General features: G+C 40.4%; 3 protein-coding genes across 3 annotated transcripts; 1 reads left to right on the top strand and 2 right to left on the bottom strand.

The window, feature by feature from the left end:
* Window positions 1-127: 127 nt before the first annotated feature.
* Window positions 128-3,867, top strand: calua (calumenin a). Its single transcript, XM_067254837.1, has 7 exons — window positions 128-286; window positions 903-1,123; window positions 1,328-1,521; window positions 1,647-1,813; window positions 1,913-1,973; window positions 2,128-2,327; window positions 2,419-3,867. The coding sequence occupies exons 2-7, from the start codon at window positions 906-908 to the stop codon at window positions 2,521-2,523; spliced, it is 945 nt and encodes a 314-aa protein (XP_067110938.1). The 5' UTR covers window positions 128-286; window positions 903-905; the 3' UTR covers window positions 2,524-3,867.
* Window positions 3,868-4,280: 413 nt separating this feature from the next.
* On the bottom strand, window positions 4,281-6,233 carry LOC136960457 (ultraviolet-sensitive opsin-like). The gene is made up of 5 exons (XM_067254960.1): window positions 5,894-6,233; window positions 5,585-5,753; window positions 5,166-5,331; window positions 4,487-4,726; window positions 4,281-4,379 (listed from the first exon to the last, which is right to left on the bottom strand). The coding sequence occupies exons 1-5, from the start codon at window positions 6,231-6,233 to the stop codon at window positions 4,281-4,283; spliced, it is 1,014 nt and encodes a 337-aa protein (XP_067111061.1).
* A 1,858-nt stretch (window positions 6,234-8,091) lies between these two features.
* On the bottom strand, window positions 8,092-9,942 carry LOC136960390 (ultraviolet-sensitive opsin-like). Its single transcript, XM_067254875.1, has 5 exons — window positions 9,603-9,942; window positions 9,306-9,474; window positions 8,861-9,026; window positions 8,328-8,567; window positions 8,092-8,190 (listed from the first exon to the last, which is right to left on the bottom strand). The coding sequence occupies exons 1-5, from the start codon at window positions 9,940-9,942 to the stop codon at window positions 8,092-8,094; spliced, it is 1,014 nt and encodes a 337-aa protein (XP_067110976.1).
* Window positions 9,943-13,906: the final 3,964 nt, after the last annotated feature.

The following is a 13,906-nucleotide window of genomic DNA, read 5'->3' on the forward strand; positions in this document are numbered from 1 at the left end:
CCACACATTCTGTTTCAAATTTTAGATTGGGGCAAATACTACTGTTTATTGTTGTTAGCCAACCACTTGCGAGTGCGATGAACTATGTACCATAAAGTCATCTGCAAAAATGTCTTCCTGCTGAAGTGGACCAATACATGTTCGAGGTGGTCTGAATGAGCAACCTCATTGGTTTATATCTGGAAACTGTAGGAAAGGGATTGATGCTTAGTTCTGGAGTCAGTGGACATCAGACGTATAAAGGCTTAAAAAGTGGTCTTATGGTTATTGTGGAATAATCAGCAAGGTAGGTCCACGATCTGTTATAGTGATGTATTAACAGCACTTTGACAGCCTGTGTTTTATTGAGCTAGGCTATTTTTCCCTTGGTGAGCTACTTGTCGCATTCCTTGACACCAGCTGATCTGTGAGCTTGCGGGCAGACATTGGTGTCAAGGATAGCCACTTAAACATATAGTTTTAAATGTGAATACAATTTGTTTTTTTTTACCGAACCTAAAACGTTGAATTTTCTTTTATGGGATAATGCAAAATGCAGTAAACGCAATAGTTGAGCTATATTCAAATTCATAGGGGTTTGGCCTTTGGCATTTCTTTCTATGTTCGGCTACTGTTCTTGTGGGAAGTTAAATGCTTGTAACATTGAGGAAATTCAAATGAACAACTCATGTTGATTCATTTTTCATCATGCATATTTCAAATTCCCAGTCCCAAGTATGTGTGGATAACATTTCAGCAATGTCAGTCTCCAAAACGACCTTCTTAGCATGCACTTTGGGTCCTCATTTAGATGTGAAGCTTCTGTTTACATCCTGTTAGACCCTCAAACAGTGTTGTATGGTGAACAGTACTGTTGTAGGTTTTTTGTCTCTCTTAACAATCTTCTCCTCTCTCTTGTTAAGAGAATGATCAGGCCACTGCTGATGTGCTTTGCCCTCTGTGTGGTCTACGCCACCAGCAAGCCCACAGAGAAGAAGGAGCGCACTCACCATGAGGCTCCGCTGAGCAGCCGGGAGCATGTCGACGCTGAAGGCTTCGAGTACGACCATGAAGCTTTCCTTGGCAAGGAGCAGGCCAAGACCTTTGATGACCTCACTCCGGAGGAGAGCAAACGCAGATTGGGGTGAGGAAAGAAAATGCACTCAGTTAAAATGCACAATTCTGTTTAAACTAATGGGAACCATGTATTGAGGAAGTACTGTACATGGAATTGCATGGGAGGTAATTAACTCCCCCATCCTCAGGCATCGTTCTGCCAGGTACCAGGGATTGTACCAGCGCTGTGCATTTTGTACATTAATGATATTGACATTATCACTTCCTCCAGGATAATTGTGGGTAAGATTGATGGTGATGGGGATGGTTTTGTGACTGAGGCTGAGTTGAAAGCTTGGATCAAGAAAGCTCAAAAGAAGTATATCTATGACAATGTGGACCGTCAGTGGAAGGACTTTGACATGGACAACGATGGGATGATCTCATGGGAGGAGTACAGGAATGTCACTTATGGCACCTATCTGGGTAAGCAGAGCCACTACACAAATACTGGTCCAGTAGATGAACTCCTTGGGGCATTATGAAAGGCCATGTATTTCTTCCAATGATTGACTGACTTGACATAAACAAGACAACTTCCTGTCACCCAGATGACCCAGAGCCAGACGATAGCTACGACTATCAGAGGATGATGGCTAGAGATGAAAGGCGGTTCAAAATGGCAGACAAAAATGAAGACCAGATAGCTGACAAAGAGGAGTTTACAGCTTTCCTTCACCCTGAGGACTATGACCATATGAAAGATATTGTGGTGTTGGTAAGTTTGAACATCCTACCTGCTGAAAAGTTTAAAAAAGGTAGTAAAACTAGACCACCTTGTTCTAAATAATTTCTCTCCTTCCTGCTTCAATGAAAGGAAACCATGGAGGATATTGATAAGAATGGTGATGGCTTTATTGACCTGGATGAGTACATTGGTAAGACCAGAACAGTTGAATTTACAACTGTAGCACTGTGAAAAAGCCATACACAACATTGAAAAACGAGCATACAGCCTGTCAACACACATTATTCATGTCTGGCACATACAACACGTTTCCATGTCCATTTTCCATCCTCCTCGTCTCCTAGGTGACATGTACAACCATGAGGATGAGATGGAGGAGCCGGAGTGGGTGGCAACTGAGCGCGAGCAGTTCTCAGAGTTCCGGGACAAGAACAAAGATGGAAAGATGGATAGGGAGGAGACCATGGACTGGATCCTACCATCAGACTACGACCACGCAGAAGCCGAGGCCAAACACCTAGTTTACGAGTCAGACTCCGACAAGGTGAGTTTGCTCTCTCACCGATTACAGTATGTGTTGCATGCGTCTCTGTTAACAGTGTAATCAGAGTCGTCTGACTTCCTTCATTCTTTAGGATGGAAAGCTAACGAAGGAGGAAATCCTGAACAAGTATGACCTGTTCGTTGGGAGTCAAGCAACTGACTTTGGAGAGGCGCTAGTACGGCATGATGAGTTTTAGATCATTTTGTGTAGTTAGACAAACCAATTTTAAACTTAATTTGATAAGTAATATAATTTATTTTGTATGAAAACTATCTTAACACTACAATTTCTATAGTTAATCTGTCCACGATGGCATTTGATACAGTACTCTGGTGTGTTTACATTGTATGGCTTCCATTTATGCCTTTTCTAATTGGGAATGTGTTACATTTTCTAGTTTTATGATAGTACATATTGGTAAAAGTCTTGATGTTCTTTACTGTTGACTTTGAGATTTGACATGATACACTCAGAAGCACTGAATATTCATTTTATAAGTATCTTAAACTTTTTTACCCCTGAAACTATTAATACGTTTGAGGAAAGCATTTGTTGTTTTTACAGGTTTACATTTGTCCCCTATTTAGTAAAGAACAACCCATTGTGTGCCTTTCAACATATACATGTGACTGAAACAACAGATCACCTCAGAATTCCTTAAGGGCGGTGGTCACTAGCCCTTTTCAGAAGCAAAATTTGTCTGGTGACATTACATCCACATACGTTGTCAATGGGAGTCGTGTGTTGGCCACCGCATGCTAGTATGTGATATTCAGAGCCATGGAAATACATTTCTCTCCATGACTCTCTGGCGACACCTAACGGCACAAAGAAGCTGCCCTAAAATAAAAGTGAATCCTATTTATACACATTAATATTCAGTTCCTATCATAGTGCCATAGCTACCTTAAATAAATAGTTAGGCTTGTTAGCAAAATGTTTAAAATAAATGGATGGTGAAACATATTGTGTTCACGGCACAGTATGAGTTTGACCATCTCTCCCTTTACTAGCTGATTAGCAACATCCATATGGAAAGGTCAAACTACATACACAGCCAGCATTTAGACAACCATGAGTTCCATGAGGCCACCGGATCGATGCCAACCTATACCCACAATATGCACAAAACCACAAGCCAGGAGAGCCTTAAGCAAGGGTGAATGAAGAGTGCTACCGCCTTACAGCCACTACTCTGTTCTTTTCACAATTAAAATGGTGTCACCCCTTTCAGACCAAAACATGTTTGTCCTACATAAGAATTTTGATAATATATGGGCTATTACTTCACGAGTTAAGCATAAACCTTAATGAGACTGGTTCTGTTATAATTCAGTTTTCTCAAGTAAATTATTTCTCATCTATCAATGCCCTGCCACTACATGTTATGTTTATTGCGCTGTCATTTAAACTGTTTATTTCACATAAACAGCACATATTTTTTCCATGCACAGAATGTATAGTTTATGTTTTGGTCAAAATGCTGTATTATCTGAGTACACAGCCGGTTTCTTAATAAAAATCTGAATTGGCAAATTTACTTTGTGGCTGCAATTGTACTGTACATCTTGTGCATACATCCTTGTGAACGTGTGCATTAAATGTTCAAATCATGAATGTCCACCACAACGTGCCTGCTGCTTCAATATATACACCTTTATTTAATTTGATATGTAGTCATTCCTCAAAATACATAAAGAAGTACAGTCAATAAATATATTCAATTTGTCACACTCAAGTCACACTTGACAAATAATCTAAGTGATTCTTTAATTGATCCCAATCTGATCAAAATATAATTGAAAATATACATTCAGAAAGATAGCAAAATCACATATTTTGGGACAATTACATGTTTTGGGAGCCATAAACAACTTAAGACTGATGGCCAATACTGGAAACAGCCCAGTCGCATGGTTTTCAAATGCCTTTATACACCATTGTTCGCAGGCCTTATGCAGTGGAGACTGAGGAGGTTTCAGTCTTGGAGGACACCTCAGATGAATCCTCAATCTTCTTCCCAAATACTGTCTCCATGATGCACGCATTGAACTGAGGGGGGCAGAAATACATGCGTTATATGCATGAGTGCCTATGTATATATGCACATGCAAATGCAATCATGACTGCAAATGTGTGTGTGTGACAGTTATACATACCTGTTTGTTCATGAAGGCATAGATTAGAGGATTATATACACAGGAGCTCTTTGTAAAGAATGCTGGAATGGTGACCATGCGATAATCTTTGCTTTTATCATCCGCTATGCCAAACCACATTGCTGTAATAGCATAGGGGGCGTAGCACACTAAAAAGGAGCCCACCATCACAATGACCATCCTGGAGACTTCCTTCTCAGCCTTCTGAGTGGAGGCTGATTCAGCCTGCTGAGCTGCCACCTAAAGAAACACATGACGAAAACAACACTGTGCATCATTAAGACATAGGTAGTTCAGAACCTAAAAAGTGATTGCATTTGACTGCAAATTACAGTCAATCATCAGATTTAGACAAGCGACCCCTATTCCCCACTTGCACAAAAGTTAAATAAAGGAAAATGCTAAAGGGATTAAACATTTATTTCAGACTTTTATCTTTTGATATCGGATACACAACAGGGAAACCAAATGATTTAGCTACCCTCACACGTAATGTCTTTAAAAATAAAATTATACCAAAATAGTTTCTCCACAGTACTTTATCAAAGTACTATAATAAGCATGTTGCATGCATAGTAATATTAATAAATAGTTGAATCACATTGTAATTTAATTTAAATCAATTTAATGTCATCACACCAGAATGGTAGTATCATACATTGATAGTGATTGTACTTACAGCTCGCAGTGCACCCAGAAGTTGGGAATAAGACAAGATAATGATGGTCATGGGCATCATGAAGCAGGTCACAATCAGGAAGTAGGTGTAGCTTGTGCAGTGGTACTCTTCATTATGAGTGTACCAGTCAGGTCCACAGGAGCAACCCAGACCCTCAGGAATGAACCTGGAAAACCAAAAGGTACAACTTATAGAAATTGACACACACTATGTGCACATTGTTCAGGACTTGCTATTGAAAAGTATTTGTGTAAATAATTGTTATCATAATAAAGATAGTCAGTTGTATGGTTTAAGGCTATCATCATAGCTCTTAGTACACCCTGGAGTACAGCTACACTACCACAGTTCAACTGAATTACATCCTAAATGTATCCAGACTAAGGTACAAAGTCAGATGGCAAATCAAGCTTGGTTACCTGCTCCAGCCAAAGAATGGTGGGGAGGAACAACCTATACCCATGACCCAGGTGAAGGACACTGCTGCCACAGCCTGGCTGCTCCCAAACTTGAACTGGCCAAAGGGTTTGCAGATGACCACATATCTCTCAAAGGCAAGGACAGCCAGGGACCATCCTGTCACCAATCCTGATGAAAATTCAGTTTTAAAACATAAAATAAAGAAATAACAGAAGTTCACATGAACTTTGATTTCATGGTCCTTAGAAGTTAATCTTAGCAGTAAATAATAATAAAAAATGAGTTTTTGTCATTGTTGTTGGTTTTACCTGCTACAGATCCAATCCATGATTCTATAGCACAGGCAAAATAGCCCTGGAAAAAGTATCCTCTTAAACTGGCAATGAACACTTGAAAAACTGAAAATATCAAGGCCAAGAATCCTGCAAATGATATATTGACCAGGATGTAGTTCAAAGGCTGTCTCAGTTTCTTGTATTTCACTGTCACCAGTAGAACAACGAAGTTTAGAGGTGTTCCAACAAAGAAGACGGTGCCCATGAAGGCAGCTTGCAAATAGAAAGCCCACAGAGGTGCCAAGTGGTGCTGTGGCCCCTCAAAGGGGCTGATATTGGAGATGTTCTCATACAAGTGGAAGTGCTTCCCCATCTTGAATCCTCCTGTCTGACAAGACCCTCTGACAAGACAGTGTGTTTGTAAATCTAGAGACAATGTTTTTATACTGTCACAAACCAATTACAAATAAAAGGGTGACCAACAAGATTAATGTGCCCAATTACCTTGACAAACAATGGATAAAGGTGCACCTGTCAGTTTAGCACCATGACGCAAGGACTCTCCCCCTGCCCCGCCTGTTTAATCTCATTAATTGTAATGGGTAAATTGGTGATTTACAACCCTATGGATGTTTTCATTTGAGCCTGTGCGGTAGGTATATAAGGTTTGTTGATATTATTACACATATATTGTTCTTAAACACATCCATGTACTGAATGGATGAAAACCGAGTAGTTAAGTTGTAAATGTAGAAGGGAGTTCACATTCCATGGAATTATGTAAATGACTCAGTGTACGCAATCTTCTGGCTTTTTTCATTAAGAGGTAACTGTCTTACCCATGAACCAATTACAAACTAAAATAATTAGTAAATCTTGTTTGAAATATACCTTGAGATTAACCCTGTAAAACCCGATTTAAAATGTCAACATCACCTTTAGCTCTCCAAAAAACACATTTGCAAATAAGATGTTTTTTGAACGACTACATTTACATAACCAATGGGTCCTATTGTCTTGCCTTGCAATGCTATTGGATACATTTGGTCTTTTAAAGAGCTGAAGGTGACATTGTAATATTACAACAAGGGGTCTTAAGGTGCACCCACTGATGTAGTATGAGGGGGGGCCAGAGTAAAAACTGATCAACTCTCTTCATTATGATAGAATTATAAAGATATTTTTGCCAATACTTTGTAGAAGTGCTTTGGCTGCAATTCCAGATTTCAGTCTCCTTGGGTATGGTTCCACCAAAATGCAGACCTGGACTGATTCTACAATTCCTCGTTGCAGATTATCTATAACAAAATATCAGGACGCCTGGTTGAATCTTGTTTTTATGTTGTCAATCATCAGTTCGGAATGTGTTTCAATTCAATTCCATATAGAAGGAAAATCCACACATGGAGAAAGTGCAATTAAGCTATTTATTCCGGTTAAATATTATACAATACATTACATGGAACAGTCTTGGTACAATGTTACCTATGATACGGCTGACTGAAATCCATTTTTAATTTGAACACTGGATGATATGATCAGTCATGTCATGCATTACGTCATTTGAAAAGTTGCCTTAGAAACATGACCTGCCATTTCCATCAAGCGTTTAAAGCCTAGCAGACACAGGGTAAGGGGACTCACATGCAGTTGTATAACTTCAAGATGGGACTGGGACTGGGTATGTTGACCTGGTTTAAGCTGGGTATCATATGGTTTTCAGCCTGTAAAAAAATACTGTTTTATTTTTGAAGATATATCCAACACAAGGTTTTTGCATAAGGTGAAGATAAGTTGTTTCCAATAAGATGTTTATACAACATTCTCAAGTCCTGGAGGGTGGTTTAAATTAGTATTTAATTTACATGCAGAGAATGTCAATTGTAGCACTGCTGAACTTTTGAGAAACATAAAATAACTGTTCTTTGGTCTTTCTTTGGGACTGCTTATTAGTAAAAATGCTATAAAAACTAAATTGTTCTATTAGGTTTCTTCTTTCTTTTACTTTGCACATTTGCAATACAGACAATGCTGTAAAGGTAACTGAGAAAACCGGGCAATATTATCCCCCTGATTATAGCATTTCTGGTAAAATAGAGGTATTTAGAAGGATATGCATGAAGTACTCTTCATACCTATCGGACAAAATGTATGTAGAAGAAATATATGATGGTGATGAGCATGTCTGCTGCCTGATCAGACTGAGTACACAGTAACTCAGCACGCAGGCCTTATGCAGTGGAGACTGAGGAGGTTTCAGTCTTGGAGGACACCTCAGATGAATCCTCAATCTTCTTCCCAAACACTGTCTCCATGATGCAAGCGTTAAACTGAGGAGTGGAGGGACGGAGGCACTGTTATAGAACACGTATGTGTGTGTGTGTGTGTATGTGTGTTTGAGTGTGCGCACCTGCATATGCATACAAGAGTGCAGGTGTGTGTGTGTGTGCAAGCCAGTCCTTCCTACCTGTTTGTTCATGAAAGCATATATGAAGGGATTGTACACGCAGGAGCTCTTAGTAAAGAATGCTGGGATGGTGACCAAGCGGTAGTCTTTGTCCTCGTTGGTTGAGAATGCAAAGTACAGGGCTGCCAGGGCATAGGGGCCGTAGCACACTACATAGGAGCCCACCATCACAATGATCATCCTGGAGACTTCCTTCTCAGCCTTCTGAGTGGAGGCTGATTCAGCCTGCTGAGCTGCCACCTAAAGAAACACATGAGAAAACCAACACTGTGCATCATTAAGACATAGGTAGTTCAGAGCCTGCAAAGTGACACAAAGCACAGTCTCTGTCAAACGTTACGGCTTGATTATACACCAACAATCACAGAGTCACTGTCCTCATCCTTATTCTGCAACTGCTGTTCCTTCATTTAGATTTTCATACAAATTTGAGTTCAAAGTCAAGCCTTTTTATGTCATTTCATCACACCAGTTCGATAAAGTCATAATATTAAATAGTGTTTTTTATGGATGTTTTAAAGCGTTGTACTTACAGCTCGCAGTGCACCCAGAAGTTGGCTATAAGACAAGATAATAACGCCAATAGGCATGACAAAGCAGGTCACCATCAGGAACCAGGTGTAGCTTGTGCAGTGGAACTCCTCATTATGAGTGTACCAGTCAGGTCCACAGGAGCAACCCAGACCCTCAGGAATGAACCTGGAAAACCAAAGAACAACAATGTACCTATATTGACACATTGACATAGGTACAAGGGGGTCTACAAAGATGGCTGAGCGGTTAGGGAATCAGGCTACAAATCAGAAGGTTGCCGGTTCGATTCTCGGACGTGCAAATTAGGTTGTGTCCTTGGGCAACGCAATTCACACCCACAATGTCCCTGTACTTACTGTAAGTCGCTCTTGATAAGAGCGTCTGCTAAATGACTAAATGGAAAATGGAAATGTACAAGTTAGATGGCAAATCAAGCTTGGTTACCTGCTCCAGCCAAAAAATGGTGGGGAGGAACAACCTATGCCCATGACCCAGGTGAAGGCCAGTGCTGCCGCAGCCTGGCTGCTCCCAAACTTGAACTGGCCAAAGGGTTTGCAGATGACCACATATCTCTCAAAGGCAAGGACAGCCAGGGACCATCCTGTCACCAATCCTGATGAAAAGGAATTGAAGGAACATCAAAGAAAGTAACAACATGTTCACATACATTTAGATCTAATGATCCTGAGATTTGTGCATTTGATACAAAAGTTAGTCTTTTGTCATTGTTGTTGTTTTTACCTGCTACAGATCCCATCCATGTTTCTATAGAACAGGCCGTGTGGCCCATAAAAAAGTATCCTCTGCAACTGGCAAGGAACACTTGAAACACTGAAAATATCAAGGCCAAGAATCCTGCAAATGATATATTGACCAGGATGTAGTTCAAAGGCTGTCTCAGTTTCTTGTATTTAACTGTCACCAGTAGAACAATAAAGTTCATAGGTGTTCCAACGAAGAAGACGGTGCCCATGAAGGCAGCTTGCAGATAGAAAACCCACGGCGGTGCCAAATGGTACTGTGGCCCCTCAAAGGGGCTGATCTTGGAGATGTTCTCATACAAATAGAAAACCTTCCCCATCTTGAGTCCTCCTGTCTGACAAGACCCTCTGACTGAGATGTTGTGTGTGAAGCTGGACAGGTTGTTTTATACGGTCACAAATGTCAAACAAATTATAAGGTGAATGACCCTAATGTTCCAAATTCCTGAAAGCAATTGGCTTTCAGGAATTGGCACCATGCAAATGGGCACCACCTTGGCCATTGGCCATTGGCTGAGCACTTGTCTACCCTTACCCAGTTCGTTAGTCAGAATGAGTGATTCATGAAAAGAGGACATTTGGTTGATATGTGACTATGCAGTATGCATTGAGGTTGTATTGATATTTCACATATCTTGGTCTTGTATATCAGTATAGTGAATTAATGATAAATTGTGAAAGTAGAAGCAAGTCACCATGGAATTGCCTCTCAGCATTAGCTAAATTATTCAACTGACTTAGTGTTTTGGGGGACCTTCATTAGCTATCTTACCCTTGTTGTAAACCAATTACAAATTAAAATAATTGGATGTATTAGATCTTCTTGGAAACACACTAGGTAGGATTAAGGAGTTTCTGCTCCTATAGGGGAGAAAATGGCTTGAATTTTTGAACTGGGGGGGACCAAGCTGTCAGCAAATGAATCCAACTTAATTTGTTATTTTGTGTAATGTAATATATATGTATATACATATATACAGTACCAGTCTGACTGCAATGTTGAAGCTGCAATAAACATTAGTATGTCAATCACGCACCAAAACGTCATGCCCTCTGCAAATGTTTTATTGAAACATTTGCTGATCTCAGCAGGATGTAAATTATTACAAATATAACAATGTGTATGTAAACGGTATAAAGTATAAACACTTAAACAATAGATTTACATAAATAAAATAAGTATAGCCTTCATAGCATGAAATGTGAAATGAAATTTACACTTTAAATTAAATATTCGGAATTCCCTCTGTAAGTATGACTTTTCTTTGTAATTGTTTTTCCAATAATAAACAAAATTGATTAAAAAAAGAAGAAAAAAAACAATGGGCTCAATAGGTCCCAAAAACATCTCTCCTCCTTTCATTTCCCTGAAGATATTGCTGGGCTGTCTGTCTTGTCTGTCCAGTTTGTCAAGTCTATCTTGGTGAATATGGCACACAGCAATGCCATTGAGCCTCTTTTGTGTCATGGTTGATCGCAACCAACAGGTTAATGAAAGGGAGCGAGACAAACATTTCAATTTTAACCAGCCAAACGAACGGGGCTACTAACGTCATCTCCATGACAACCAGGAACACGCCAAGCCTAAAAGCACAAACGCCGGCTCCAAAGATACTTTAAATAAGCATAATACACTTTTTTAAAAGCGTTACACACGCTAATACAAGCTAACATCGCTAACATCGCCTAATCAGCTGTGCAGTGATGAACTGATGCTTGTCCCCTTAGGGAGAGTGGTGGGGACGGATCGGGGTCACTAGGAATCTGGGCGGGACATGTCCCCCCCGTCCCCAGTGCCATCTGCGCGCATGCCCAAGCCACTCCAGGGTTGTCATGGTTGTGAGCTTTGGGTTGTCATGCTTAAAGGTGAATCTTTGCCTCAGTCGGAAGTTCTGTGAACTAGATTTTCTAAGAGGATATCCTATCAAGGATATGCTTGATATCTCAAGCATATGCTTTATCAGTCCCTTATTCCTGAGACCAGTCTTCTCAACCCGGCTGCTAAGAAGCATCAACAAGGAGGGCTGTCATGTTCACTTGAGTGGCTTCCATCCAGCCAGTGTACTTTGAAGGCCGATTGATGGAGTACTGTGGGGATGGTTGCCCTTTGCAAGTCCTGCCATCTCTATAGAGGAACAAAAGTGACAATTGGGATTTGATCTTCCTGACTGAGGCCCTTCTAGTCCTGTTACTGATTTCTATGAAGAGTCTTGGGCCACGATCCCTCCAAACTCCATCTGAAGTCTTTGGACCTGGTTTAGGGAATTGGGCTAGTAATCCGAAGGTTGCTGGTTCGATTCCTTGCCGTGCAAAAAATACGTTGTGTCCTTGGGCAAGGCACTTCACCCTACTTGCATCGGGGGGAATGTCCCTGTACTTACTGTAAGTCGCTCTGGATAAGAGCGTCTGCTAAATAAATAAACCTCTTAAAGATCATGATGGACAAAGACCATCCGAAGAAAAAAACGAATTGTCCGGATTAAACGTATAAGCATCACACAGCAGTTAAGCTCTGACCTGAGGTCATGACCTCCAGCTATTGCAGATCTGATTATGGATCAATGATCAAGTCAGTGGAGAGTGGATGTAGAGCGGGGGTACAGTGTGTGGATTATTGGTTGTGGATCATTTGGAATACACAGCATGCTTGAGATAACTTTTAGAGAAATATGAACGCATATACAGTATGAGGGGAATGTTGATGGGCTGTATAAGGCCTCCTGCTGCTTTCTGTCTTTTTTGTGAAATGAGAATGGTCTTCTTTTGAGATTGGACACATGGATTGCGTTGTGTGACTGAAAGGAGCAAGGTAGCTTTTGGTACGGCATGACATGTAAGAAAAGGCCAATGCTAAAGTAACACATGCATCTACCTATAATTTGTAAAACCAATAAAGTTATTTAGCATTATCTGTATATGATGTTCAGTGTTATACAAAAACATTTTAGTTTTTAAGTGCTCCTCATCTGGGTGACATAAGGGGTTTAATTCCAGGTGTTGAAACACTTGTTGAAACTTGTTTCCTTTTTGAAAATACTGTATTTCGCTGTCTGTGTACGTAACTAACAAAGCAGTGGAATGCTTGTGCACTCCTGGTGCAGTGCAAACAGTACATACAAGCTTTCCATCTAATTCTTCAAAGAACAACATTTGCTCTTGCCTTTCATGTGCAATGTAATGTAATCAAAGAGTATGAGAGACAAAAAGATTGCAAACGACCAATCTTCCAGATCAGACATGGGCAGCCAAGGTGGGGGTCAGGCTCAAACACTGAGAGAAATGGATAGAGGGATGAGAGGGACATAAGATAACAAATTACTATAGACACAAGGGCACAATATTGGTGATAGATGTAGCCACAACTCTCCAGTAGGAATGTTAGGCTGAGGACTTTCACCAAAACCGTTAGGTCACCGGAACACCTCTCTGCTTCTGAGGATATTAATAGGTATGGAAAACCAACAATATGGAAAGGTGAATATGTTCATAGTTTATTTTTGACACTCATGGCAACACATGTACTCTGTAGAACCATTTCACTGATAAAATGTTCCCCTTTTCTTAAAAATAACAGTGTTTTTGTCCAGATGATTCCCCTACAGGCACTAAAAATTATATAAATAACAAAGAAAACAAAGAAAGAATCTTTTTGGAAACAATACTTGAAAGTATGCCTGCTCCCAATAAAACATTCCACCAGCATCAGGGTATTTAATAAATCATGGCATAGCATAGTGGATTTACTCCCTGAAATTCATAGAAGGACAGTAGATATGACAGGTGTTCTCCAGGTAAGTGGCCTAGGTTTGTCATCATGCTCTTCCCTCTTCATGTCCTGCCATGTGAAGCCCTCCACCTGGACCATGCCATGTCTATCACACCAATGTCACAAACAGGACACTAGAGTCTGAAAAAGACACAAACTCAGGGATCAGCCTTTAATCTGGTTTAACCTGAGATATACCTGGCCAATCCTCCTAATCCCAACAAACACTGGGATAAGCACCAAACTACATTTTTATCCCATTAGTGTAAATTTAGATTGTGTGCCAGGTTAGCTAATCTCAAGATGGGATAAAGCGGTAAATCTCCTCCTCTACTACTTACCATAATACCTACCCTCTATCCCTTCTCTTTTCTTTGGTAACTCTTCACTTTCTACTCTTGTCTACTTTTGTCTCTCTCTCCCTTTATCTCTTTCTCCGCCTCTGTGTTGGTAGGTCAGTACAGAGTAAAAGGTGTGCCAGGTAAGGTGCTGGTTGTCAGGGTGTGAGGTGGGGTAGG

This window comes from Osmerus mordax, chromosome 17, assembly GCF_038355195.1.
Source record: "Osmerus mordax isolate fOsmMor3 chromosome 17, fOsmMor3.pri, whole genome shotgun sequence".
Taxonomy (NCBI): Eukaryota; Metazoa; Chordata; class Actinopteri; order Osmeriformes; family Osmeridae; genus Osmerus; species Osmerus mordax.

What these genes read in the sequence shown, in the direction of transcription:
- calua (XM_067254837.1), top strand. Translation starts at nt 906, where the DNA reads ATGATCAGGCCACTGCTGATGTGCTTTGCCCTCTGTGTGGTCTACGCC. An exon ending in TGAAAGATATTGTGGTGTTG is followed by an intron (nt 1,814 to 1,912) that starts GTAAGTTTGAAC and finishes CTTCAATGAAAG; the next exon opens with GAAACCATGGAGGATATTGA. An exon ending in ACGAGTCAGACTCCGACAAG is followed by an intron (nt 2,328 to 2,418) that starts GTGAGTTTGCTC and finishes TTCATTCTTTAG; the next exon opens with GATGGAAAGCTAACGAAGGA.
- LOC136960457 (XM_067254960.1), bottom strand. Translation starts at nt 6,233, where the DNA reads ATGGGGAAGCACTTCCACTTGTATGAGAACATCTCCAATATCAGCCCC. An exon ending in CCATTCTTTGGCTGGAGCAG is followed by an intron (nt 5,332 to 5,584) that starts GTAACCAAGCTT and finishes TTGGTTTTCCAG; the next exon opens with GTTCATTCCTGAGGGTCTGG. An exon ending in TTCTGGGTGCACTGCGAGCT is followed by an intron (nt 4,727 to 5,165) that starts GTAAGTACAATC and finishes GTGTTTCTTTAG; the next exon opens with GTGGCAGCTCAGCAGGCTGA.
- LOC136960390 (XM_067254875.1), bottom strand. Translation starts at nt 9,942, where the DNA reads ATGGGGAAGGTTTTCTATTTGTATGAGAACATCTCCAAGATCAGCCCC. An exon ending in ATGGATGGGATCTGTAGCAG is followed by an intron (nt 9,475 to 9,602) that starts GTAAAAACAACA and finishes CCTTTTCATCAG; the next exon opens with GATTGGTGACAGGATGGTCC. An exon ending in ATGCTTTCATGAACAAACAG is followed by an intron (nt 8,191 to 8,327) that starts GTAGGAAGGACT and finishes TCCACTCCTCAG; the next exon opens with TTTAACGCTTGCATCATGGA.